Below are 25,971 nucleotides of genomic sequence, written 5' to 3'. Positions count from 1 at the left end.
TTCCCTCACTTTGTCTTTTTTACCTTTACGTTTTTATTCTGAGAACAAGCTGATGAGATGTCATCCATGCCAGCAGGAAATAAAAATTCAGAGTTCCAAGAGTAAGAGAAATTACAACATGCAAAATGAAAATACTGCGCAATAACTACAGATTACATGTATCATGTACAGACAATTGCTCATCAAACAGCACACAACTCCCAAACTCTCATCAAAACAACAATTTCTGAATAATTCTGTGGAAGAGAACGTCTACGGAAAAACTAAGTTGCATTAACTGAGTCATCACTCACAAACATCAATATGAACACCAAAAGGCACAGTCTGCAAAGACTTAGCTTTAATTTCATAATTAATTCTTCTTACATACATATATTTAAGGCACAATCCAAAACCTTTAAACATTAATGACAGAATCTTTACTACTGTCAACATTACTACTGCCTTGGGACAGTCTGTCTTAGCAAGAATGAAATGTGGAACACATCTTCCTTGAAAAGAATCAAGGTAAAAAACAGAACATGACAAAACTTTTTTATAACAGTCTTGACTAGACACAAAACCTCGAGGCTGCTATCTCCCCATAGCAGGAAGTGGGCTAGCCCAAAACCAACTCTGCATACAACAGATATAAAACTTGCATTAAAATGGCACTCAATGTTTATACAAAACACCTTAAATCATACAACTGTGATTTTTGTTTCATAAAACAAACTATTTCAGCATGATATAAGCAGAAAAGAAATAATGACCTGCCATTCATTGATTGCTGAGGGTGCTACACAGAATCCTGAGTAGATGGCACATAAGCTTGGTATTTTGGAGGGCTTTGGCATTTATTACCTACTACTTTTGAACTGAAGATACATGCAGTATTATGGTTTAAAATGCAATTGCTTTAGAAGAAACAGGTCATTACATATTTCCTTATGGAGAAAAAAAAAGATGCTTTGCAGCAAGTACATGAAAATAGCAGCTTTTTTAATAAAAGCTCTATGCTCCATTTAGTCATTTCCACCACACAACTTGAGTAGGATTTTCCGGTAGTCTCCTGAAGTATCACCCTGAAAAAAAACACAGAAAAAGAAAAGTTGAAGAACAATCAAAAGAGAGAAAGCCACAGCTGAAAAACTAAGAACTTTCTTAGTTCTTTCTTAGTTTCCTCCTACTTTCCAGGGACCTTTTTGGCTCTACTTTTACAGAAATAAACAGCAGAGTTTACATACACCTAACTGTGGACATGCACATCCCATATTCACTGAAGGCGACTTTTGACCAAGTTCAGTCCATTAAATAGATATGGCCAGTTCTGCTTCTGAATGCTAAATTACAATGCCAGATCAAAAGAGGAACAGGAGGCAAGAAGCTATACAGAGCTTTTCTACCACTGCCTCACCGCTTTTTACTCGTACATTGGTGGTTACAGGGCATGCAACTGCTTGTAGAAGAAACATTTGGCACATGCTAACCTTCAGAATGTCTACAGGATTCCTTCCAAACACAAAATTACAGCCCCTCAGTGTCCACAGCAGGAGGAATAAACAGGGGCTTAACAGGTTTGGAACCCTCCTTACAAGGTAAATAAAAGTGACACCACTCACTCTCCTCCAGCTCTTAATATCCTACCATTGGCCAGACATCCTCTTGGGTGTTGCTACAGCTCTTAACAGCAGTAGGATGCTGGATCAACTGCTAAAGAATCTGAAGTTAAGTCTATTTGCAAAATCTTGTACTTCCAAGAGAAATAGGAGGCAATCCTTTAGAAGACTTTTAGAAGCTTTATATTCTTCCAACACACAAATGAACTAGAGCACCACTGTTACTCAACTGGAGAATGGAGTGGTTCCCACAAGATCATATAAGGAGATTGGGATAGAGGGATCTCAGAAAACCCTCTGGACCAATTTCCATTTCCTTCCTTGCCCGCTTGCTTCCTCCCCATCTCTAGTTCATCTAGTCCCCATGCAAACCCAAGTGCTCTCAATTCTCTGGGCCTCAGCCTCCATAATGCAGCAATCCAACACAGCCAGCTACACTCAGTGCAGGTAACAGCTGCTCAGCACAAGGCGTATCATGGCAGGGAAGGCAAGGTCTCCAAGTCTTACAGTGATATCTGAGTAGAGAGATCTGCCATACATCCTCTTGTACTCTGCACGTATGTCCAGCAGGTCAACCTCACTGCGCGATACCATGATCCGGATCAGCGTCCTGTCCTTCGTTCCTGCTCCCTGGAACAAACAAAGCAGCAGTTCAATGAATTGAAATGTGTATGATACAGCACTAGGAAAAAAAATAAAATGCCTCTTTACTAGCAAAACCCTGTGGGAAGCCTGCCTGAGATGTGGCTGCGTGAGAAAAGACATAGCAGCCAGATTCAGCTAATCTCTGTGTGAGAAACTAGGCGTACGTGACTGAAGCAGGGCCAACAGTGCCCTTGAAACACAGGTGCAGAGATACCAGCTGGGTTGTTGAGAATAGTTGGTATACAGTAAAGAAAATTAACGAGATGGGAACCTGGAATCGCAAGGCTAGTAATAGAAAACAAAGCATTAGTGTTAGACCCAATCCTGAGCTTAGATTTTGCAATATGCATGAGCTAATTATTGTGTGTATAAAAGACCACTGGTTTTACAATAAAGCGAGACCTGTTGACCATGACAAGATGAGACATGTCTCCCATCTTTTCCAATATCTGGTGACCCCGACGTGATGCGCTGCGTCCCTCCCTGCAGGAGTTGAGAAAAGATGATGGGTTCGGATTCTGCAGCAACCAGAATGGTGTAAGGGCGATAAGCGAGGAAGCCCCGACCCTGAGTGATCGTAACGACGAGCTCAGCCGATACGTGCCGCCGACAGCCTTTTGGAGAGTTGCAACAGCGCTGACGTGAGTATGGATAGGCAAGCGGCATATGAATTATTTACCGCCTGCTTAAGGCAGAGGCGGATACAGGGTATCGACCTGGATAAAGAATTACCTTTACTTTTGAGACACGGGGAGTCTTATGGGTTTTTTACTAATCCCCACACAGTGCATGAGTTGTCGAAATGGAGAAAGTTCGGAGATAGGTTGTGGGAGTTGACCTTGGAGGATGATAAACCGGCTAAAAAGATTGGAAAGCTCTGGCGGGTAGTGCACAATGAGCTGTTATTAATGCAGGCAGAAAAAAGAGCTGCAAAAGAAATCAAAGCCGCTCAGGAACGTAATTATGCCTATGACTCCTCGCAGCAACATCCTAATACCCCCAACCCTCCTGCCTTCACCACGGTTACCTTGCCTGCTCCACCGGCCCCTGCTGAAGCCGCGCCATCGGCACCTCCCCTAGACGAGAGCTACGAGCACTCCCCTGAGCGCACCCCTGTCCCTGCCGGTGCTTCAAGCCATCTGCCTACCCCCCGCAGTCAGGAGCCTATCCCTGGGGCGGAATCCGACCTAGCGGAGGCCCTGGCAAGGCAGCGGCGTGAGTTATGGGTATCGCTGGCCCGACAAGGTGCGGAAAGTGAGGACAAAAGGTTGCTGGAGGTTGCCTCTCAATGCCTGGCGTGTCCGGTGGTGTTTACCCCAAACGCAGCTGGAGGTCTGACGGCAAATCTGAGCGCGCTTGACTGGAAGCTGTTAGCACAATTGCGTACTACAGTGGCACAATACGGTGTGAACAGTGAGCTGGCAAAGCAGATGCTTGAATATCTTTTTAATGCGTATTTGCTTCTGCCTGGAGATATTAGGAGTATAGCTAGATTGATCTATTCACAACATCAGGTTATGTTGTTTGGTGCGCATTGGCAGGCAGAGGCTCAGACATCTGTGGCGGTACAAAGAGGACCGGGTAATCCTTTGCACAGAATAACAATAGATAAGCTATTAGGTCTCGGCGCATTCCTTAGACTAGAAGCTCAGGTGTTAATAGGCCCCAATAAAGTCCGTGAGGCAATGAAAGTAGCGCGTAGGGCTATGAATAAGGTAAAAGATCCTGAGGGAACGCCTATATACATGGGCATTAAACAAAGTAAGGAAAAATCGCTAGATTCGTTTATAGATAAAGTGGCCGAGGCTATAAATAAAGCGAGAGTGCAAGAGTTTATGAAAGGAGCATTACTGAAGCAGTGTATATTACAGAATAGGAACGCACAAACTCGCTCATTAATAAATACTATGAATGGAGACTGGACCGTTCCCTTGTTGCTTAAAAAGGCTGCCGGAATGCCATCTGGCTCTCAGGCATTTTTAGTGAAGGCAATTAAGCAATTAAGTTTAGAGCTCCAAGAACAGGCAAAAACATCACAGAATCAAGTCATGGCTGCCCTTGCACCTCTCCAAACTGCAGCAGCCGGTATGGCTTGTAACCGCACCGGTCAGGTCGGCTCTCGCATAAAGTGCTTCCGCTGTGGAAAGTCCAGTCACATCAAGAAGGAGTGCCAGGTTAAGAGTGTCTGGTGTATTAACTATCAATCTAACACCCACAATACTGCTACATGCCGCCGTAAGCAGGGAAACGCAAGACACAGCGCGAGCAACAGCCGCGCCGAGACACAAGTAGCAGCTGCAATGCCATCCAACAGCTCCGACCAGCCACAGCCGGGAGCCTCGGTCTGGACCTAGCAGCCGCAGTAGAGGTTACGCTGATGACACCTCACCCACAGACTGTTCCTACGGGAATCTTTGGACCTATAATCATAGAAGGCAATCAAGTTAGCAGACTGATATTAGGCAGATCATCAGCTTCGATATCTGGACTATTTATCCTGCCTGGGTTACTAGATACTAATTACAGCGGAGAAATCATAGTCATGGTACATACCCCTTTTCCACCTTTAAAAATCGCCAAGAGTCAGAGATTGGCTCAAGTGGTGCCCCTACCACAACTCGCGAAAGCCCTCCCCCCGATTCAACCAACACCGCGGGGGAAAAAGGGTTTCGGAAGCACCGGAGGACTTGTCTTGTTAACCGTGGATCTTTTGTCCCGGCCTAAAAGACAGCTGCAGCTACGATTTAAGGATAAGACTGTAGAATTAACTAGACTGTTGGATACGAGCGCGGACTCAAGTATAATTTCTCCGGACTACTGGCCACAGAACTGGCCCTTACTAGCCTCCTCAACGACAGTCACAGGTATAGGAGGCATGACGTTAGCCAGTAAAACACCTACTGGAAATCAGACTTTTCCCATAATTATTAATGCCACTATAGCTGCGTATAGAAATGTTACTGCTTGGTGTAACTACACTAGCACGAATGTTTCTCGGTCATCTAACACTCCAATTGCTTTGCCAAAAGGGATATTTTTCATTTGCGAAGATAAAGCATGGGCTGGTATTCCATCAAGGATAGAGGGTGGTCCGTGTACATTAGGAAGGTTGACCCTATTGACACCTAATATGACCATGATCTTACACAAATACAGAAATCACATGCGATTGAGGTCAAAACGAATAACACACGCATACACCCCAGAGTGCAGAGATGATGTAACGTTCTGGTCCCCGGATGAAATCATTGCAATATCATTTTTTGTCCCTCAAGCAGCAGCTGCTCGGGCTTTAACATTGTTGGATAGGATGGCCTGTTGACTGGCTAAACAAACTAATGCTACTTCTAAGGCCATTTCAGACCTGCTGATCGATGTGAATTCAGTGCGGCATGCGTCCCTCCAAAACAGAGCAGCTATCGACTTCCTGCTGCTGGCTCAAAGACATGGATGCGAAGAGTTTGAAGGGATGTGCTGCATGAACTTGTCTGATCACTCAGTCTCTATCCATGCTCAGCTTTCTAAGTTGCAAGAACTAACCACACATCTACAGAAATCCACAGGCTTTGGACTTGATGATTGGTTGAAAGGACTCGGTTTTGGCCCTTAGATAACTTTATTGCTGCAACATGGAATAATCTTGCTAATTGTTATTATAGCTATCTTATTGCTTTTGCCATGTTTTATAAAATGCTTGCAACGCATGCTTATGAACATGATTGATGGTAGTGGGAAACAGCTTTTGTTAGCACAAAAAGAAAACGGGGGAAATGTGGGAAGCCTGCCTGAGATGTGGCTGCGTGAGAAAAGACATAGCAGCCAGATTCAGCTAATCTCTGTGTGAGAAACTAGGCGTACGTGACTGAAGCAGGGCCAACAGTGCCCTTGAAACACAGGTGCAGAGATACCAGCTGGGTTGTTGAGAATAGTTGGTATACAGTAAAGAAAATTAACGAGATGGGAACCTGGAATCGCAAGGCTAGTAATAGAAAACAAAGCATTAGTGTTAGACCCAATCCTGAGCTTAGATTTTGCAATATGCATGAGCTAATTATTGTGTGTATAAAAGACCACTGGTTTTACAATAAAGCGAGACCTGTTGACCATGACAAGATGAGACATGTCTCCCATCTTTTCCAATAAAACCCCACTGGCTTAATAAGCTTGAACAGAATTTGGCTATCATGCTTTAATAAATAAATTTAGTGGTAGGACATTAATTTCTCTGCACAAGAACAGCTCAAAAAAAAGAGGGGGATTGACAAAGGTATGGGAGGGGATCAGGAAAATTTAGTGAGTTAAATGACATACTCATTTATTTCTACTAGAATTCCCTACTTAAAAAGTATTTATTTCAGTGAGTTTTATGCATATTAGCATTTCACCAAGTGAAGGTTTTTGTTTTATGTATGGTTATATTCATTTCTCTGTTAAGTTGGATCAAATTAGCTAGATTTTTCCAGCCTTTCATAATAACGACTTGCATCCTGTTAGTCATCTGCCCACTGAAAATGTAATCCCTTGAGCTGCACATTTCCTTCCCAAGAGCTGTACAAGCATTTAAAAAGCCCCACACTCTAAGTTTATGTAACTTGTCACAGACACCTACCTTCATTGCTTTATATAATCTCTCTGCAAAGAAGGCTGGCGTGTTCTTGAGACACTTCACTGCAAAAAGGAACAGTATTACAGAAATCAGACATTCCTCCTCAATCAGAACTCAGTAATTTTTTTTAATTTATCCAACATAGTCACATGCTTGAATTTTTACATAAACATACACTTGATACAATGCAGCTTCCACTCCTTCCATTAGTCACTGAAAATATTTTTAACCCAAACAGTAGCTGCAGTACAGTTAAAGAACCTACACTGCATGACTCAAAGCAAACATTTCTGTCACTAGAAAGCATCTAGTGTGAAGCAGCCATAATGAACCTTTGAATTCCAATGACCAGATTCTTGTTTATGCGGGGAAAAAAGGGGATGAGGAGGGGGCAGAGGACTTGAAGGAACACATAGGTAATGGTGCTCCTGGCTTCTTAATTCTAAATGTTTAGGCCATGCATCTGCAAAAGTGTGAAAAATTCAAGTCCTGCCCTAGTAAAAATTAGGAAACCCCTTATGATAGCAGAGAATCTTAGGTGGTTCCTTCTCCTTAAGGGTGAGTCATCACAACCCTTATTTTAGTGTCTTATTTTAGCCACAGAGTTCATCAGGACTCCTGAAAAAATTTTAACATGCTCATTTAGTAATGACTGGATGTTGTATTAAATTAGCACAGTTCATTAGAAATCTGAAAGAGCAAATTACTGTCATGTTAATCAGGATAATGAAAGAATCCTCCATCACTCACAGAATTAAAATCTATCTATTGATGCAATGGTGGTTACAAGTAAACAATCATGCAAACTGTGGCAAACTAGAGAGGAAACAGATCACACTTGACATTTAATAGCACAGTAAGGTATCAAAATCAATCACACAGAATCAACACAGAACTAAAGGTGTAAACCTAGATATGTTTTTCATAGCAATACACATTCTGTATAGGAAGAAGTGCTTTTCTTAGTAGGAAAATGTAGATGAGAGATAGCAGTTCACCACACAACTTTCAATGATATGTAAGATACTATTCAAAAACTGATGACAAAATGAAATGCATGTCTCTGTATCACTGTATTTAGCTACCACAACACACTTGCATTCTAAGATGTTTAAAGATGTTGTAAGTTACCAGTTGTACAATCCAGAAAGCTTTAAAGAAAGCAAAATTAAATATTTTCAATTAGAAACCCTTTTTTTCGTGCAAACAAGATTCACAGAATAAATGATGTTAATATCATTTACTGTTATAGATATATGTGTATATACATATAAATAAAAAAACCCACCATTTATTTAATAAAGGGAGTTACTAAGTGAATATTAGTGACAAGCCTTGCTCAAAAGACTTGTTTGCCAACTATAGTCTGAGTTTTGAATCTGGATCTACATGGAGACATGTCAAGTCACTATAAAGCTCCATGAAGTCAAACAGCTTCTAAACTCTGAGCAGTTTCTTCAGTTTCTTTACCAAGGCAATCTTTTTTCTACAAACAGAAATCTCTTTTCCCTAAGCTTGGTTTTCTAACAATAGTTTCTGAGGTGACAAAGCTTGAATCCTGGAAAAGGTTGGCAAATAAATCAGACAAAATGAGCTAGATCCAGTTTGGGTCATTAAAAGATCAGTACAATGACAGTGTGGCCAAGAACAGTAGTTACTTAGTTCAAACATGCGCAGGATAGGAGTGAAAAAATGAGGCATTTAAAATCTATTTTCATTTTGTCAAAATTTTGTCACAAACTTCAGTGAAAAAAATCTGTTGTGTTTGAACCAAATATCCTCTTCTATCTCATTTCCAAGTGATGCCAAGTTCATTTTTCCTGTTTTGGTAGGAGTTTTGGGGCTTTGTGTATGTGTTTGTTTGGGGACAGATTTTTTGTTACATCACTACCATATTCAAAAGCAAAGAATAACAATTTGGAAGCACTTTTGGATACAGCAGTGTATTTACAGTAATAAGCAGAAAAAGAAGTTGAGATGTAAAGACAAAAAACAGGAAAGCGGTTCACAGTTACATCTACAATAAAGCATTTTAAATAAAACTACTGCATAGCAACTTGAGGCCTTGTCCCAGCCTCATGGAAACAAATGACTGCTTCTGAAGAGACAACCCTAGACTTAAGGTAAGAGTTTTCACTCCTCAGAAGAACTGGGGGCAATTAAAAACAAAGATTAAATAAATTTTCAGCCCTAGGAAATGTGGACAAAACAAACCCTTTGCAATCAAATTTAAGTTTACTTTCTACTAAATAGAGGTGGAGGTAACTAATTAGAAAGTTAAAGCCTGCATTTTGCTAGATTTCCAAAATTGTCCCAAATACTCCATTCTCATTTACTCAGCAGTTGGTACAAGTTCACTTCTTAAAACAGTGCCAGTTATAGTTAAGAATTTTCTCCCTATTTTAACACGTGAAATTTAAATTCTACAGTTGAGTGAAATAAAAAAGCTTCATCTGTCATTTTGAGGTGAATTCAATATCCCACTTTACTAATCACAAATGACTTCACAGAAAGCTCAACATAAAAAGCAGAAAACTGGAATTACTACTACTAAGAACATTGTTAGCTGAAGTCACAGGTACCACCTGAGCCAGCTGTAGCAGGAATGAACTTGCTAAGGTGGCACATACCTACTGCCAGCATGCCCTTCTCCAGGTCTCCAGACATCTCCCGACATATGCTGCTTTCAATGTCCCGGTTACACATCCTCTGGTACTCGCTGAACACTGTTAATGGAACAGAAAGACTTCAGCTCTGCAACAAGAGGTGGCACTGGGATGTGCTGCATGGCTTTGTTGCAATGGCACTTCTCAGCTGGACACTACAGTGTACTCACACTAGTTTGAACCTCTCAAGGATTAATACTGTGTTATTAACCATTTACATGTTATGCTCTTTCTAGTTTGCCTGGATATGCCCTCAAGAAAGCACTGCAAGAGAAAGAGTGGCAATGTTTTTAGGAACGCTTCAGGTCTCAATAAAGTTAAGAAAATAGTCAGGTTTTCATGCACACCCCTTTCCTCCATGTAAGTACCTCACATGCCAACAGCACAATGTAAAAGTTCTATGCAGTTACTAAAACATTTCCACCATGACAGACTGATGTAACACTTTATGTTAGCAATTAAAAAGGGAAGGATTGCAAGTGTTTTGCACAGACAAGTACACAAGACTGAGACAATTCTAGTTTTTCAATTCTTTACCCAGAGGATCATTTGAACAAGTATGACCTCTACCTGCTGTGATATTTAAGAAAGCTGACTCTTCCTCAGCAGAATTCACCCTGCTTTTCATCACTGGGCTCATTTTACAGATGGAGGAAATTCAGGCCCAGAGCAGTGCTGTATATTTTCATCCTTGCACACAACAGAATCAAGTTACTGCTTATGTAGGACATCATTACCTGCTCTAAGGTGGGCCCTGCTTCTTGCACACAGAATGGCATTGAATTTGGATTCATCAGTTCCTAGACGGTTCTCTCCAGCTGCATACAATTCCTGAACACAGAAGGGAATTCACTTAGTTACTCACAACAGTAGAAAAGCTGAACAGCTGAGTTACAGATTTGCTTCGTTGCAGCCTCTCTTCCTTTTATACTTATTTCTTAGCCTATGTACTACTGCAAAGCAGGAGCAAGCAATAAATAGCAACTAGTTCTAGCCTTCCTATAATATGATATGTTTGCAGTCTTCCTAGCTTGCTGATGCGCAAGTGCTCAAACACAAGAGGTCCAGATTACCAAAGGAGGGGACATTTTCCCAAAAATACCTGAAAATTGTTCTTCCTAACAGTCCTTATGCCTAGCTTTTCTACAATTCTAGGTGTGTTCTGGGATGTTCTTGTGTTTTGGGTAAGGCACACCATGTAGAAAGGTAATGACATTACTAGCTAAGTGACTGGCTAAAACAGTTCAGGGTTTTCCCTTCACTATGTAGTGAAATGGAACATGCAGAAAAAGAAATGGGACAAGCATTACTAAATCCAAGTGCCTTATTTGCTGCAAAACTCCAGACTTCCTTAAACAACATGCAAAGGCTAATGCAGTTGTTGCATAGTTTAGAATTTAATCCACACACATATCACCTCAAATCTCTGGACAATTTCCTTAGCAAGCAGCACAATCCAACACCTGGAAAAGCCAAAGAGCCGACAGAATGAGAGGTAAAATATCCTATGGACTCCATGAAGCTCCCAAGAGCTTCATCTCTGTATTGCACCTACATGGCTCTAATGCTCTCTCACAGCTTTTCATCTCTCTTCCATCCACTCAAACATAAGCACTGCACCAGAAGAAGTCTCAAGGTATCCAAAACTAATAGTAAGCAGAATCCACACAGTCAAACCTCAACATATTGACTTGACTATAGTTACAAATGATGAAACATTTCTACTGACCTGTACATCTTTTTGGACAGCAGACATGTCAACATTTGTACTTTCATCTCTGTTTCCCTGAAAGAATTAGAAGATCCAGAAGTGTTAATGATAGGTTTTGATGGGCTGCTTTTTCTTTTTAAAATTAAAAAAAAAAAAACAAAGAACCAATCAAAACCAAACCAAACCAAATCCACACCACCTACAAACACACAACAAACGAATTCCAAAACCCCAGCAAGCAAGTACCTGAGCAAGTGAAATTAAAAGCCTCTGAAAGTGTCCAGATGTGTCACTTTTTATTGCTTCCTCCAGGGTTTTCTTATATTCTGGAAAAGAGATAGTCATGAATCCTCGTACAACCTTGCTCATTTGCTAAATTCATACTCTCTGTCAGTGATTAAGTAAGAGAAGGAAGAAAATTTTGATGCAAAAGATCTAACCTGCTTTATAGACCCTGCTGAGTTCCTGAATGTGCTCATTACTGCGGGAAGCTAAGATTTCAATGAGACAATTTTCATCTGTGCCAACACCCTAAAACAAGCAAAGGAGAAACACTTCAGATTCTTGATTTCTACAACCTAGTATAAAAGAAATGTAATAAAATTATATAGGAAAAAATTCAGAATACAACCTTGTATAGGAAGACAAAGCAAGTAATCCCAAGTAAGTCCAAACTTTTAAATGGCAACCAAATATTTTATCAGCTCAACTATTTCCTCTATGTTATAAACTTGTATCTCCTACACAAACCTTTATAGCTTCCTTGATTTCATAAGCATCAAACATGACAGGTGTCTTCATCATTGCCAAGATTGTCTTCTCAAAGTTACCTGATAGCTCAGACTTGAGATCCTTGATCAAATCCTAATGAGAAGGAAAAACAAGGAAAAAACGTGTGAAGACCAAACTCGACAAAAGCAAACACCAAAAATACGCATTTTACTAAGATTTTGTTATGCATAAGCACCAGCAATATATGTTCAAAGTAAAGCTATTCCACTTAACACTAAAACCAGAATAATGGAATGTCTACATTGAGGTCATTAAGGTTCAATTAAATAGATTGCACAGATCAAAGAGTCAAAGTAACCATTTAGTATAGAAAGTGCTCTGCAACACTGCATGAAGAAGTCAAGCGTGGGTTAGCAGCAGAGTTCAACAGAACTCAGAACTGGCTATGGCTTAAGAACCATCTCCCTCTAATGCACCTTCCAATCTTTTTTTCTCAACACTAAGTATTCTGACTTCCACTGAGGGGATGTAGGCTCTTATTTCTTCTTCCTTGTGTTCTCAGAATGTACTTACCTTTCCATAAGCTGTTTTGAAGGACAGGATTATCTGCTGGCGTTGCTTGTTTGAACGACTTCCAAGACAATCGATGATTGCCTGCTCATCGGTTCCTGTACACAGACACCACAGAATGAGCAACATCTCATGTGAGGATTCAGCCTTCTGTCTCTATTTCATCCTGTTCTAAACTCAGCAGAAGGACATGAATGTCTTGAACTCATCTCCAGTATCTACTCTTGTGTATAACCACAGAACTTCGAGCTCTATTCCCAATCACAAACACAGTAAGAACACAAAGAAAATCTAAACCAAACTCATGATGCTGTTTATGCCTAAATGAACTTCCAGTAATACTTCTGATAACCAAGGACAATCACACGTGAACTATCCCACTCGGTACACACACCGCAATAGAAAACCATCAGTGCTGAACTGATGCAGAACAGATACAATTCTGCTTTTAACTGAAATGTAAATCCTCAGACTACTCACCAAATCCCTTCATGGCCTTCCTTAAGACTTCTGCATCCTTCAGAGGGTCAAAACCCGGTGCATCAGTGATCGTACCTCTGCTTTTGTGCTAAAATTAGATCAATAATGTTAAACAGCTGTAGTGTTAAACAGTGAAATACTGTGGCTTACTACTTAGGAAAGATGATCACTGTTACCAGTTTCCTATCTGTGAGAAAAGTAATAGAGAAAATTCAAACCAACCCTGCCTTAAGCAATTTGTTAATTTCTAGACACAAATTACAAGAAAATGTAAGATCAAGGTTTGCTGACATGACATCTGCTTTCCAATTAATTAAAGTTTGAGGATACTGTATATACAACTGGCAATACTTGCTAAAGTTAGGAAAGGCAAGATTATTTAATTCGAATTCATGTCAAAGCTTTTTTCTTGGATACAATGGTAAAACAATGTTTCAAGACATATGAGCCTGTACTGCTTGCAATTGAAAAGGTTCCATTCGTCTCTTCACTCAAACTTCTTTTCATAACTTTCTTTCCACTTTTATGATCGGTTTACATTAAAACACACAAAGAAAATGTAGAGGAACATATATACAGTCACACCCCAAAAGAAAAGCAGTGAATGCTCTTACTGTTACAGGAGTGACTGCAGGCCCTGCAGATCCTGAGTAAGAGGGCATAGATGGGTTCGCAGCTGGACCTGGCGGATAATTTGGCATGGGCTGCTGCCCTGGGTGAGTTGCTGGCAGTCCTGGATAGCCCATAGGCTGCTGACCAGGGGGTGGTGTGGGCTGGCCTGGCACAGGGCCGCCTGGGAATCCTGGGTAACCTGGCATTCCGGAGGGTGGATTTCCTCCCGGCGGAGCATACCCTCCATACGGCTGCTGTCCTGGTGGGGGCTGCCCAAAGCCACCTGGAGGAACTGGTGGATAACCCCCAGGTGTGGAAGGATACATGCTTTGTGGAACATTTGCCCCTCCAAAGGTCCCTGCCAGGTTGGATGCCTGCAATAAAGCAATAAAGCAAGAGACAGGAAGTGAGTACAAACAGTTGAGTTGCAGTAACATGCTTAATACAATACAATCTCCCTCGCCACCAACACAGACAGATAGCTCTTTATCTGCAAAAGATAGCAAACAGGATGGAAAATCTGCCTAGAATTTTACACCAAATAATCCCTTCTTTGCCCATGGCTGTTTCGTGTGATCGATCACAAGGGTAAACTCAGGTGCAAGGAGTTTAAACAACCTTTGGGTATTTTATGATGTGTTTACAACTAGCAGGAGTAGCTGGACTACATTTGGAAAGACTTCTGCAGAACTTGAAATGAAAATATTCCACTCCAAATCAAAATCTTACCACTGAAACCCCTCTTCTAGAGAGAAACCAGAAGTGACATTTGATGATTGCAGCATTGTCAGAAACTAGATGCTGTGGATATTGCCTCCTGCGTCCTAGATAGTTTGTTGCTCAGTTTGCCTGCTGGCTGCCAAATCACTTCATCACTGCCTCAGAAAGACATCTATAATGCAAATATCTTCCTACAAACTACATTTGTTATGCAGCATAACAGATTTCTGAAGATTAAAGCTGTCAGAGGTGTCACTCACTTCTGCTCTACGAAAAAAATCAAATTGTAAACATCTACATTTTCTTCATCTTCAGTCAATGGAAAAGGTTCTTACTTCCATCTGTTAAACATCAGTGTTTGTAGGAGACTGTTGATCCCATATTCTTTTCAAGGATGAATAATTGATACCTCTATTTACACAGCCTTTTTCCTTACTCTGACTGGTCAAAATCCAGGTAATAGGCAAAACCCAGACTGTGTTTGTCCATGTGAATATATTAACAGTGGACACTCTGTGTTAATAGTTCCCTATTCCTCTACACAGCAAATGCCAAGTTGTATTAGTCGTATGTCCATGACTTTTGAAGTTAGACTGTTAACAACATTTAACTAGTGCTCTGTTTTCCTAAAATAAGAAATAGCTTGCAGTAACTATTTTCTACAATAGGCAATATTGAATTCTCAACACCTAAACAGATCAAGCATAAAGGCACAGAATTCAAGTGATGAACCTCTCAGTGACAATGCCAGAAACATAACTTTGCCCTTAAGAACATCAAACTGAAACACATTTAATGAAAGCAAACTCACCATTCCAGCCATGTGGCTGGGATTGAACTGGTTAGCATAGCCAGCCACATTTTCCAGACCAATTGGAGGTGGATTTGAAGGTGGATAGGCAGCACCACCCCAAGGACTGCTACCTGAAATCAAACACAGATGTGCTGAAACAAGAAACTATGCCTTTTCAAAGTTCATACTACTTAAATTTCTAATGAAATGCATTTTCAACATTACCAAGAAAATCAACTGAGAAGGTGCAGGGTAGCAGTGCAATTATTATAAAATGAGAAGTCTCACTGGCTATTTCTAATCATGTTACTTATCACTGAATCTGTAAGTTCTCACTTAAGTCTAAACCTATTTGAAGGTTAGCACTCAAGGCTGTTAACACCACATTTTGACTTGACAGCACCTAAAGTAAAAAGTTTTCTGCGTATTCCAGTAGGACGGTATTATTAATTCCACTTCGCTTATTTGAGAGGTGTCCACAGAGCACAGCAGTACATTTAGAGACACCAAAGTCATAAAAACTTGTCTGCACACAGCAGTATGGTCTAACTTAAGACAGAACACTCTGCTGGGAAACAGGCTTTACCCTCCTAGCTAGCTGGGCTTCTCCCTGTACACTGCTTCCCCTTCCTGAGCTAGCCTGCCTAACTCCACACTTCACCACACCTGCATGACTCCAGCCTTTTCTTTCTACCTTTGGACAATACTGTGTTGAAACACAGTAACAACTGTGAAGTTCAGCTTGACAACCAGGCAGTGGTTGAGTATTTGATTAGCTTCATGTTGCTAAAAGTGCTACCCTTTTTAACAGCCCTCTCCCTTCCGTATGTAACCACCGGCCTAAGATAGTGAATTAAGGATAATTTCCTATTTCTTTGGGGGATACGGTTTTAAGCTGTATGAATGATTTCTCCCCATTCTCATTTGTCTCACCACTCACCTTGAAGACTCAGAACTGACCAGATACTGACCCCTGTCATTTATTGGATTTGATCTCTGCTTTATTTGAGATGAATGAAACTGGACCTTACTGTATGAGCTCATGGCAGAACACTCATATTAGACAAATCAGAATCTCCAGCCCAGATAAAACAAGACTTAAAAAGAGAGTCCAGAAAGCTTTAGTGAGTCAAGGAAACCCTCTGCAGTCTTGTTATTCATCCATGCCACATCTCCACTCCAGACAGGACAACCACGGCATTTAACATTTACTTCATCTGAACAACTTACCTGGGGCAGCTGGTGGATATCCACCCGCTGGGGGATAGCCTGGGTAACTCATTGCAAAGATCTGGAAAGTAAATGTGACACAGTTATTTTCTGTAATGCTTCATTCATTACACCACATAACACGGAGGCAACATCTATGCAGAAAGCCAGTTGCCAAAATTCAGGTATGACCTGCACATTTTGTCCCAGCTTTTCCCTTAGAAAGCTCTTCCCATTTCCTGAGTAATAAACAGATAGCTAAGCAATTGCAGAGTCACTGCTCACGCTATTTTTCTTATTTGTTGCAGTTGCTACTTACTGCTTGCTTTGTCTATTACATTGTTACATATGTATTACTCAAACTTTTTTTTTTTACTGTGCTGTTACAATCTCCAAGTGTTTCCAGCCTATACAGAACTGTCTTATCAATGAAGAACAGAAAATCATCTGACAAAGAAGTTACATATTCAAGTGAGTAACTATGACAAGTCGTTAGAAGGCACCTAAATGCAAACGTCTGCAGAAGAGCAAGGTCAGAGTAAGAAGCAGAAGGGATACACCTTCATGCTTACAGCATTGCCATAAAATATGAAGGGTTTGCTGATAGGATAAGATCACTAGAACAAATTTTGTCTCTCAAATGGATAGTGCCTCTGTCAGCACAGAAGTGCACGAAGTCATTAGCTGCCCAAAATAGAAGCAGAGGTCAAAAAGGAAGAACAGCTAAACAAAGGACAAAATGAAAACTGGCTTCCAGAATATCAAGGGCCTTATTTTAAACATAGTATCTACTAGGAAGAATGGTAAAAGTAACTATGAAGAGAATATCTGTAATGAGTTTTAGCTTTTTGAAGGTTATTTTTAGAATTCTTGTGTAAACTATCCTTTTTTTTTCCCTCTTCTCTCTCCTAAAGCACTACGTTTAGATGCCAAACTACCTCTGGCACGTTTTGCTGTGTTTTGGGTTTCAGCTGTGGAATTTTGTTTTGGATTTGGTTTGAGTTGGCAGGGGTGCTGTTCTTGTGAAATTGTTTTATTTTACATGATCACATTAACTTCCTTTTCTGGTTTGCATGGCTCTATTGCATAGCAACACTGAAATGGAGAAACACCTTTTTGTGGCTTTCTTTTTTAATAAGGAAATACAATTAGGAAATCTGCAATTTACTTAAAAGCAGTTTGGACTTCATGCTGCACGTACTCATTTAAATTTAAAGAGAGAGAAATGAACTAACAGGAACTGCAATCAACAGAGCACACCACAAGTTTCAACCCTGCCTTACTTCTGCTCCAGCATGTAGCGTCCAACAGAATCAATAAATAAGTGCAGCTTCTCCTCATTAGAAAAGCAATGCCTGCTGCTACCCATGCAAAGACTGAGCCCAAACTCAAGAGCCTGAGAAACAAAAAGCAAAACATGTGTTCTCCCTCTGGTGCTGGAAAAATGAGCAGGCAGCTTCCCCTCTCCTGGCACTCGGCCACAGCACTGGCAGTGGGAGCTGCCGGGCCCCAGGCCCACGCTGCCACCTCCGGGCAGGTACCTGAGCATGGAAGTGCCGAGGGCAGCAGAAAAGAAATAACATTAAAGAAACTCAACAGAAGGCAGCCTGGCACACTTCAGAGCCTCTCCAATTCAGAAATGGGCTTTAGGTAATAAAGCACGGAAAAATAAAAAAGAACAATTATTGTCACTCAAACACCAAGCAAAGAAGCCCTGCAATCTCGAGTCTTAGCATGCATAATGTCAATGTCTACATTTTTACATACAAATTATTACAATGCTGAAATTAGTGTTATTTCTTCAGGTACGACCATAATTACATTTTTAGTTTTTTTTAGCTTTACACGTAAATACAATAAACACAGGGTACTCAAAAAACTGTAAGATGTCTTTTCAATAAAGCTTTAGGTACAAATTGAAGGCAATTTTTTTTTGGTAAAGGGTGAGAAGCAATGGGAAAGGTTTTGTTTTTCTTAGCCAGGCCGTTTGCTTGCTTTTAATCCCATACAGAACGCTCATTTCAAATTGGAAAAAACCCCAAGATTAAAAGAGCCTTTTGGCAGTGAAAGCTGAGGTTGAGAAAAAACAGCCAACTTCAGCAATCTGAAGAAAATGTTAGTTTCTATATAAAAATGTTCCACTTGCTTCTTTTGAACACTGTATTTACCCACGGCTTTTCCAAGGGGAAATTTTCCCAGACTGGTTTGATTCCAGCCAAACTAGATCTGCAAACACACGGACTTTAGAAATTTCCCTGATCACCACCTTTCCTGCAGTTCATTCGAGCCTCTGTTGCCCAGTACTCTAACTTTAGAAATGTTAACATAGAAAGTTACCTTTCCCAACCACTCCCTCAACCCAGCCTCCATTTCATCTTCTAATCTCATCTTCCACACTTTCTCCTGCTACATCCACAATATTTTACTAAAATTGCTCATGATGAGCAGCACTTGCCTGCTGATAACAAAGAGGTGACACAGCAAGAGAACAGAAGATATGGAAATCCACCCTGCTATATAAATATTGCGTGGGAGGACACAGGAACAGCAAGGTCTCTGTTTGCTCAGTCATAAAAAATGTAGTGCATAAGACAAGGGAAAAATCCAACCAAACAAACCACACATGGAAAGAGGGAGAGCCTTGGAGAAAATAAAGAACAGCTACTGTCAAGGTCCTCTCCCCATTCCCACTATTCAATGCCAGAGGCCCACCTCAGAACTTCAAATAAAGACCTGAGGTTTTACTCCCACAGTGAACATCGCTATCATGCTTCACATTGCGAGCTACAATCCTTTCAGGCTCTTGAGCATTTTTCTGCTGCTGTGCAAAGCTAAGAGGGAACAGACCTGTTCATTAAAGATTAAATCTGTGACAGACTTTCAACAGGAATCTTGAAAATACAGCACGGAAGGAAAGGAATACAACTCGAGAAATTTGTAACAAAAATACAAATTCCATAATGATGGCAGAAATAAAGAAGATAACTTCAAGGCTGCCAAAAAGCTCTGTTTCAAGGTGCAATAGCAGTAAGCTCAGCCACTGCATTCACACCCATTTCTGGAATTTATTTAGTGGCTTCTGTTCAGGCTCCCGCTATGCCATGGTACAATAATTTGAGGACAAAAAGAGATGAAAACCCATAACCTTTATTTGTTCAAAATTATTTGTTCAATTACGCCCATTTCACAGGGAACACCAAGTCAAGTTACACCATTGGCCTTGACTCCTCCACAAGGTTAATTATCAGGATATAGTAGACAAAACAGCCTGAAGCTATAAATTACAGTACCTGCTCCAAGACTGATCCCTGATTGTGAAACCAGCAGAACAGAATTTATCACCTTACAATGGCTGTCGTTTTTCATCAGATATGAGCTGAGGCATCCACCACTGTGCTTTCCCAAGACAAGGACAAACCACAAACCAAAGCACCGAACCAGCTAACTGTTGTTTTACCAGCCTGAGCAAGATTTATCTTTGACTCATGCAACACAGCATACAAGCTGTTCTCTCTTGTATCAGTTGGAATATTTTTCTACCCAACAGATAAAAAGTCCTGCAATTTTGTTTCTTTCATTAAGTCTTCTGTGTATGTGTGTGACTCCTATCTAGCCTTCCTTTCATTATAAAAGAACCCTAATTTAGTAGAATGAGTTTATCTTCCAACAGGGCTGAGCTCATGCCACCCAAAACTCAGGAAACCTCTTTTACACAGATCTTATCCCTCGTTGTTCACCTTTACAAACCTTTACTGGAATTCATCAACAATGTATATTTAGAAAGAACTAACACATCATCCACCTCCTACAAAAAACACAAACCAACTCACAGCTCTGAATTGATGGTGGAACAGAAACAAACTCAAATATGAGGTTTTCTTAAAAACTATCCATTTTAATTGCTTGCTAGTATTACGACTCAGGAGCTCTGCAAGTTTTGATGATACTTCTGATTCAGTATAATAATGTATTTTTTATTACAGAAAATAATCTAGCACTTTTTGACCTGCTGGAGTAAGGGGGGCAAGGCAGGAAGAGCATCAGAAAGGTAGCACTTGCAAGCTTTAGTCAAAATAGAACTAAAAAGAGATGCCATGTACAACAAAGAAAAGTTGAATGGGAAGACACACCCATAAGCTACAACCAAGCTGTAAAAATATTACTAAGAACATTCCTGTAACCTTTCTAGTGACAGAAGTCCTACATGTACACTCAGGGCTTCAAAATCCAAAGATTTAGGTCAAGCAGCATGGATTTTCAAGATCTATGTGCAGCAAAAACCTGAGTTAATTCCAAGAGTTTCATTTTGGATCCCTCCTCTGCTTTGATGCAAGTGCTTCCTTTTGTAGCACACTTCTTCAATACTCTCTTTCAAATCTATAAAACATGCAGTCAAAACATTTATGACAATACAGATAGACACCTTCCAAACAACAAAACAAGCAAGGAAAAAAAAAAACAAATCAAGGTCATGAGATGTTTAAAGAAGTAATGGAATGAGGTTGTTATATTTCAAACCCATAACTTGTCACAGAAAATCATTTTTTGCAAAAAAAAACAAACTACTATAAATAGTCTGATCCATGTTCTCAACTGACTAATGCCTCAGGGATTTATACTCCTCTATTTTAAGTTCCACCATGAAAAAATAAATTTTTACACCATTAGTGCAAGTCAGAATATGTAAATACCAATTACTCCATGAACGACCGCAATAATATAGTATTTGATACTCTACGATGGTTACTAAAAAATATCTGATTGTTCATTTAACACCAGCAGTTTTTAATTAGCTGCTGTGCCAAGCCTGAAGCGCAGCGCCAGGGAGTGGCCCCACTGCAAAGGCAGAGGAACAACAGGAACAAAAGGACAAGGAAAGGTTTTCATCAGGTCTGCAGCTGTTTGTGCTGCAGAGGAGGCCAGATTGACACCAAGCTGCTCAAGTGGCAACTCCCAAAGTCAGGCACACTGGCAGGAGCTCCATGGGGCCTTAGCTAAATTCCTTATGGACATACCCTACCCTGCGACAAAACCCCTCTGCTGACAGCCTTGGGACTCCTCAGATGAACAAGAGGTACAAGGACATCAACGTTTTCTTCACAATGGTGACTTTCACGCTTTCTGGACAGGGCAGGCTTACACATTCAGCTGTCCAGCAACACTGGGGTGGTTACTACCCCTCAGTGAGCAAATGGACAAACCTTGATTCATTCCAGGCTATAAGGAATTGCTCATTTTCAGCCGATTAATTCTTTTCAGGAACAGAACGATTCAAGAACCAACTTAGAGTAATAAAATAGAGAGACAGGTAATTCAAAACAACCATAAACAAGTAACATGAAAAGAAAGCAAGACTATAGCCTTCAAATCTAGTCTGCGCTTGAGATTACCAAGCTTTAGTCCGTAAAGTGTACTTACTACTGAAAGGTATTTTTCCCCCTAAATCCTAACATTTGTAAGATGCATTTATTCTCCCAGCTAATGGAAAACCAAGTATTTTTAAAACACTGCCATGTATAGCCAACAACCAGTTATTTTGACTACAGATAAGTACACTGTTTACTGCAAAGTGCAAATTCCCAAGCTTAAAATTGTTATCTCTAGCAATAATAAAAGGGATATCCACCCTGTCTGCTTCAGGCAACTTAAGCACCTAACTCAGAGCAATTCACTAAGCCGAAGTCCAAAATCAGACATGCTTTTCTAGCCAAGCCAGAGGTCTTTGGGGTGCAGGAATTAATTATAGCAAGTATCACTACACATATGTGTTGACTATATGGCTATAGTAAAGTTTAGCACAAACAAGAGACCTTCAGAAGCATTAAAACTCATCTGGATCTTTAATATGGGACTGATGTATCTGACAGTTCTTAGGCCCACCAGAAGTTAAGATCCAACAGCCTCAATAGGAAGCCTACCTCTCCTCCCGGTGAACACTATCCCAATGCCCTCAAAAAACCCCTCATCACCCACACTTTGCAGTAAAAGAAAAACAACCAAAACAAGAATTCCAAAACACTTTTAACCTTCCCTTACCAAGTAAGACAGCATATTCTCTGTCAAACAGACAGCAAATTAGGGAAAAAAGGAGGCAACATCTGGGAAGAATTTGTTTCCCTTTCTTTGGAGATCCTGGACAAGAACATTGCTACTGACCAGGGACGGTGATACTGCACTGTACAGGGCACAGGTAGTAGAGCTGTGTGGGGCTGTGTTTGTTTTATTCAGTTGCCACAATCTGGCACTGGTCCACACGCAGCATCTGTGACAGCTGAATGGTATGGATACAACTGCACACATACAAACAAAAATCGATCTGCCAAGCAAGAATCACACAAGAATGTGATCAAATTGCCTCTTAGAAGGACACCACTGAGTCCCAACTCTGACCCATAACTGATTCCTGGCTTATCCCATTCAGGATCTAACTTCCTATAAAGATTCTTTAGTGAGTGCTGATAAAATCTGGAATAAACACAGAGCAACAATAGAAGCACTGCACAGTAAATACCCACTGTTGTTCTTAGGTTTGCTTATCTACTTTACATTCTTCCCAGCTTGGGGAACTGCCTGAAGGAAATTCAGCATTTATATCAACCACACCCACTTTCAAATAAATTGGCAAAAGTAGAGGGAAAGCTCAAGTTTCAAATAGGTGAAAGTGCTGCTCGCTGAGGGGTAAACATTCAGCCTTTTCCTTCTTTTAAAAAGTCTTTTGCCACCTTCAAGAGAAGCTCAAAACAAAATGCACTGCATACAGCTGACAAGTCCCTGTCCTTACTTCCAACAGTTTACACAAAAGACTTAACAAATATATCCAATAAGAAACATGGTTCAAGGTAGTAAACATATATGTATGAAATAAACAAGAGAAATTACATTGGTGGCATTACTCAGCTGAATATTTAATATAACAGAAGCCTCCAACTGTAATTTGAAGCTGACAGAAAAGTTTTTACAAATGATTATATAGAGGCCTGGCTAAAAATAAATGAAACTTTCAGTTTGTTCAAGAGCCCTACTATTTCTGTAGTCACAATTAAACCATCTGCTGTTTTCAATTATATCACTGCTTTAACTAGAGGTTTTTGGTTTTTGTTTTTACTATACCTACATTACTATCACAGAACTAGAATTAGGTCAGCTCTGTCTTGTTTCTGATTAATGCAGTGCTATTGAACAGATCCTATGGAAACTCCATCGTCCAAAACTCCCCAGAGGTATAGGAAACAGCATCTCCTGTAATCTTCACATCAGATAGACTTCTTGGCTTTTTATAGCAGATCAAGTTATGCATTTTAAGTTGTTATCTAACACTGTATCTTTACGATTCTGACTACATAAATATCCCCCTGAAATACCTCCATCCCGGTGCTGGTTTTGTTATATCTTTTAGTGACTTTTGAGATTTCAGAGTTTTCAGTCTAACAATTCAAAACTTCTCGGGACTACAAATAATAAGCTAAAGAAGTGAAAATCATATGAATAAATATGATGGCTACTCCAGAAATTTTAAGTACAGACATTTTGACCTCTGACCTTATACTAAGGTCAGGCAAGAGAAAGGAACATAAATATCATAAATATTGTTGACATAAAATGATTAGGGACTCAGCAGAAATGCACTGAGGACAGGGCTACGGGCAAACGTAAGCAATGCTCAGTTTTAATTATCTGCTGCATCATGTGAGTGGGAGGAGAGTGGTCCACATGACTCTGAGACCAACTCAAAATACAGGAAATTATAGAAATAGCCAAGCTATGGGGAAAGCGGTCATACACTCAGGCTTTACAGCAACCACACACTTGCACTGGGTTTGCATTGTTTCTGACGTTACCACAAGTGTTCGTGACTCACTTCACAGAAAATAGCTGTAAGCTGGGGGAGGTACCAGGGAATGGACCTCCCACCTCCGAGAGCAGCTGGGCTTTTAGGTGCACAACCCTCATAACCAGCTCCTCCATCAAAACACACCGCAGCAGCGCTCTCCCGCCCCTCGCCAGTCTGTGTTCTCTCCACACCTTCCATCCCCGCTCCTGTTCTAGGCTGAGGCGCCTCCCATGCTCCTGCCACGCCCTCCAGAACCTTATCGCTCGACAGTTCCTCCGTAACAGGAAGAACCTTCCAGGAACTGCTACAGCTGTATTTAAAAAAGAAAAATATACTACACAGAAGTAGTCCTTCACTGCTCTGAAACAGAAGCAGGACAAGAAGAAACCGCTTTTCTAAATATGGAGATGTTTGTGCTGTTTTCTGTCACACGCATAGCTAAAGCATAGCGAGGGTTTGAAGCGTTTTGGTTTTAAGACAGCTAATTGAAGACACTTAAAGACACTTAAGTGTCTTAAAGACATTCAAAGTACGTGTGGTATAAAAAAAAGGTAAAGTATATCACGAGCAGATTAGAGAAAGAGGTCTTCGGGGAAAAAAAAAAAAAAAAAGAGCACTGCCAATGGCCAGCCTACCATCTTAGGCTGCTTTCTCCTGACAACTGTACACATCAGAATTACAAACTCAGGATAAACTCCGGACACAGGACCGAACTGCAACTACAACAGCAAGCCATGTCCTCTCCCCTGAAACCACATTTCCCCAGGAAACAGGAGCTGCCTCCTCGCAGCCGCAGGCCCTGACCCCCCTCCAGCAGCCCTGGAGCCGCTGCCGTCACCCCGCGGGCGTCTCGGCCCCGCCGCCCCGGGCTCCCGGCCCCCGGCCCCCGGCCCCCGGCCCCGGGCTCCATGCCCCCGGCCCCCTGCCCCCGGCCCCGAGCTCCCTGCCCCCGGCCCCGGGCTCCCTGCCCCCGGGCTCCCTGCCCCCGGCCCCGGGCTCCCTGCCCCCGGCCCCGAGCTCCCTGCCCCCGGCCCCGGGCTCCCTGCCCCCGGGCTCCTTGCCCCCGGGCTCCCTGCCCCCGGCCCCGAGCTCCCTGCCCCCGGCCCCGGGCTCCCTGCCCCCGGGCTCCTTGCCCCCGGGCTCCCTGCCCCCGGCCCCGGGCTCCCTGCCCCCGGCCCCGGGCTCCCGGCCCCCGGCCCCCGGCCGCTCGTCCCCGTCCCGGGATCGCGCCTACCGCGGGTCCTCCGGAGCCGCCGCCGCCGCCGGCCGTGCCAGGTGCTCGCCAGCGCTGCAGGGCGGTGCCGGGGAGGGAGGAGCCGCTGCGGGCCCGGTCACTCCGCCCGCCCCGCCGCCTCCTCGGCGGGCCACCCTCGAGGGAGGGCCGGGCCCGGCCGTGCGGAACCTGCTCCGGCGGGGCACGGGGAGCTGCGAGGGGCGGCCGGCAGTGAGCGTCCCGGGGACAGCCGGCAATGCCCTGAGGGACGGCCGGCAGTGAGCGTCCCGGGGACAGCCGGCAATGAGTGCCCTGAGGGGCGGCCGGCAGTGAGCGTCCCGGGGACAGCCGGCAATGGCCCCAGGGACGGCCGGCAATGGGTGCCCTGAGGGACGGCCGGCAGTGAGGAGTGTCCCGGGGACAACCGGCAATGCCCCGAGGGACGGCCGGCAGTGAGGAGTGTCCCGGGGACAACCGGCAATGCCCCGAGGGACGGCCGGCAGTGAGGAGTGTCCCGGGGACGGCCGGCAATGAGTGCCCCGAGGGACGGCCGGCAATGCCCTGAGGGACGGCCGGCAATGAGTG

At 42.2% G+C, this 25,971-nt stretch overlaps 2 protein-coding genes across 4 annotated transcripts in view; one reads left to right on the top strand and one right to left on the bottom strand.

Annotated features, from left to right (window-relative positions):
- Positions 1–9,137, top strand: part of TMEM254 (transmembrane protein 254) — a 76,603-nt gene extending 67,466 nt beyond the window's left edge. Inside the window, exon 5 of the transcript XR_010744132.1 lies at positions 9,123–9,137. The gene's annotated coding sequence lies outside the window, so the exon portion shown is untranslated. The remainder of the gene's footprint in view (positions 1–9,122) is intronic.
- ANXA11 (annexin A11) lies at positions 326–25,490 on the bottom strand. Of its 3 annotated transcripts, none has more exons than XM_066324142.1 (15): positions 25,408–25,490; positions 16,364–16,424; positions 15,152–15,264; positions 13,623–13,994; positions 13,009–13,096; positions 12,532–12,626; positions 11,977–12,090; positions 11,667–11,757; positions 11,473–11,552; positions 11,245–11,301; positions 10,253–10,346; positions 9,480–9,575; positions 6,853–6,911; positions 2,106–2,228; positions 326–1,064 (listed from the first exon to the last, which is right to left on the bottom strand). In XM_066324142.1, exons 2-15 carry the CDS (start codon positions 16,413–16,415, stop codon positions 1,005–1,007), a joined length of 1,494 nt encoding a protein of 497 aa, XP_066180239.1. In that variant the 5' UTR covers positions 16,416–16,424; positions 25,408–25,490; the 3' UTR covers positions 326–1,004. The 3 variants fall into 3 exon arrangements, with proteins under 3 accessions (XP_066180239.1, XP_066180238.1, XP_066180240.1); XM_066324141.1 differs by lacking the exon at positions 25,408–25,490 and adding an exon at positions 24,201–24,378; XM_066324143.1 differs by lacking the exon at positions 25,408–25,490 and adding an exon at positions 20,524–20,635.
- Positions 25,491–25,971: the final 481 nt, after the last annotated feature.

The sequence above is a fragment of the Sylvia atricapilla genome, chromosome 8 (genome assembly GCF_009819655.1).
Source record: "Sylvia atricapilla isolate bSylAtr1 chromosome 8, bSylAtr1.pri, whole genome shotgun sequence".
Taxonomy (NCBI): Eukaryota; Metazoa; Chordata; class Aves; order Passeriformes; family Sylviidae; genus Sylvia; species Sylvia atricapilla.
Note: the sequence above shows the minus strand (reverse complement) of the source record. Positions and strands in the feature narration are given on the sequence as shown.

What these genes read in the sequence shown, in the direction of transcription:
- ANXA11 (XM_066324141.1), bottom strand. Translation starts at nt 24,371, where the DNA reads ATGGAAGGTGTGGAGAGAACACAGACTGGCGAGGGGCGGGAGAGCGCT. An exon ending in GAAGGCCATGAAGGGATTTG is followed by an intron (nt 12,627 to 13,008) that starts GTGAGTAGTCTG and finishes GTCTGTGTACAG; the next exon opens with GAACCGATGAGCAGGCAATC. An exon ending in CTGTCCAAAAAGATGTACAG is followed by an intron (nt 10,347 to 11,244) that starts GTCAGTAGAAAT and finishes TTCTGTGTTCAG; the next exon opens with GAATTGTATGCAGCTGGAGA.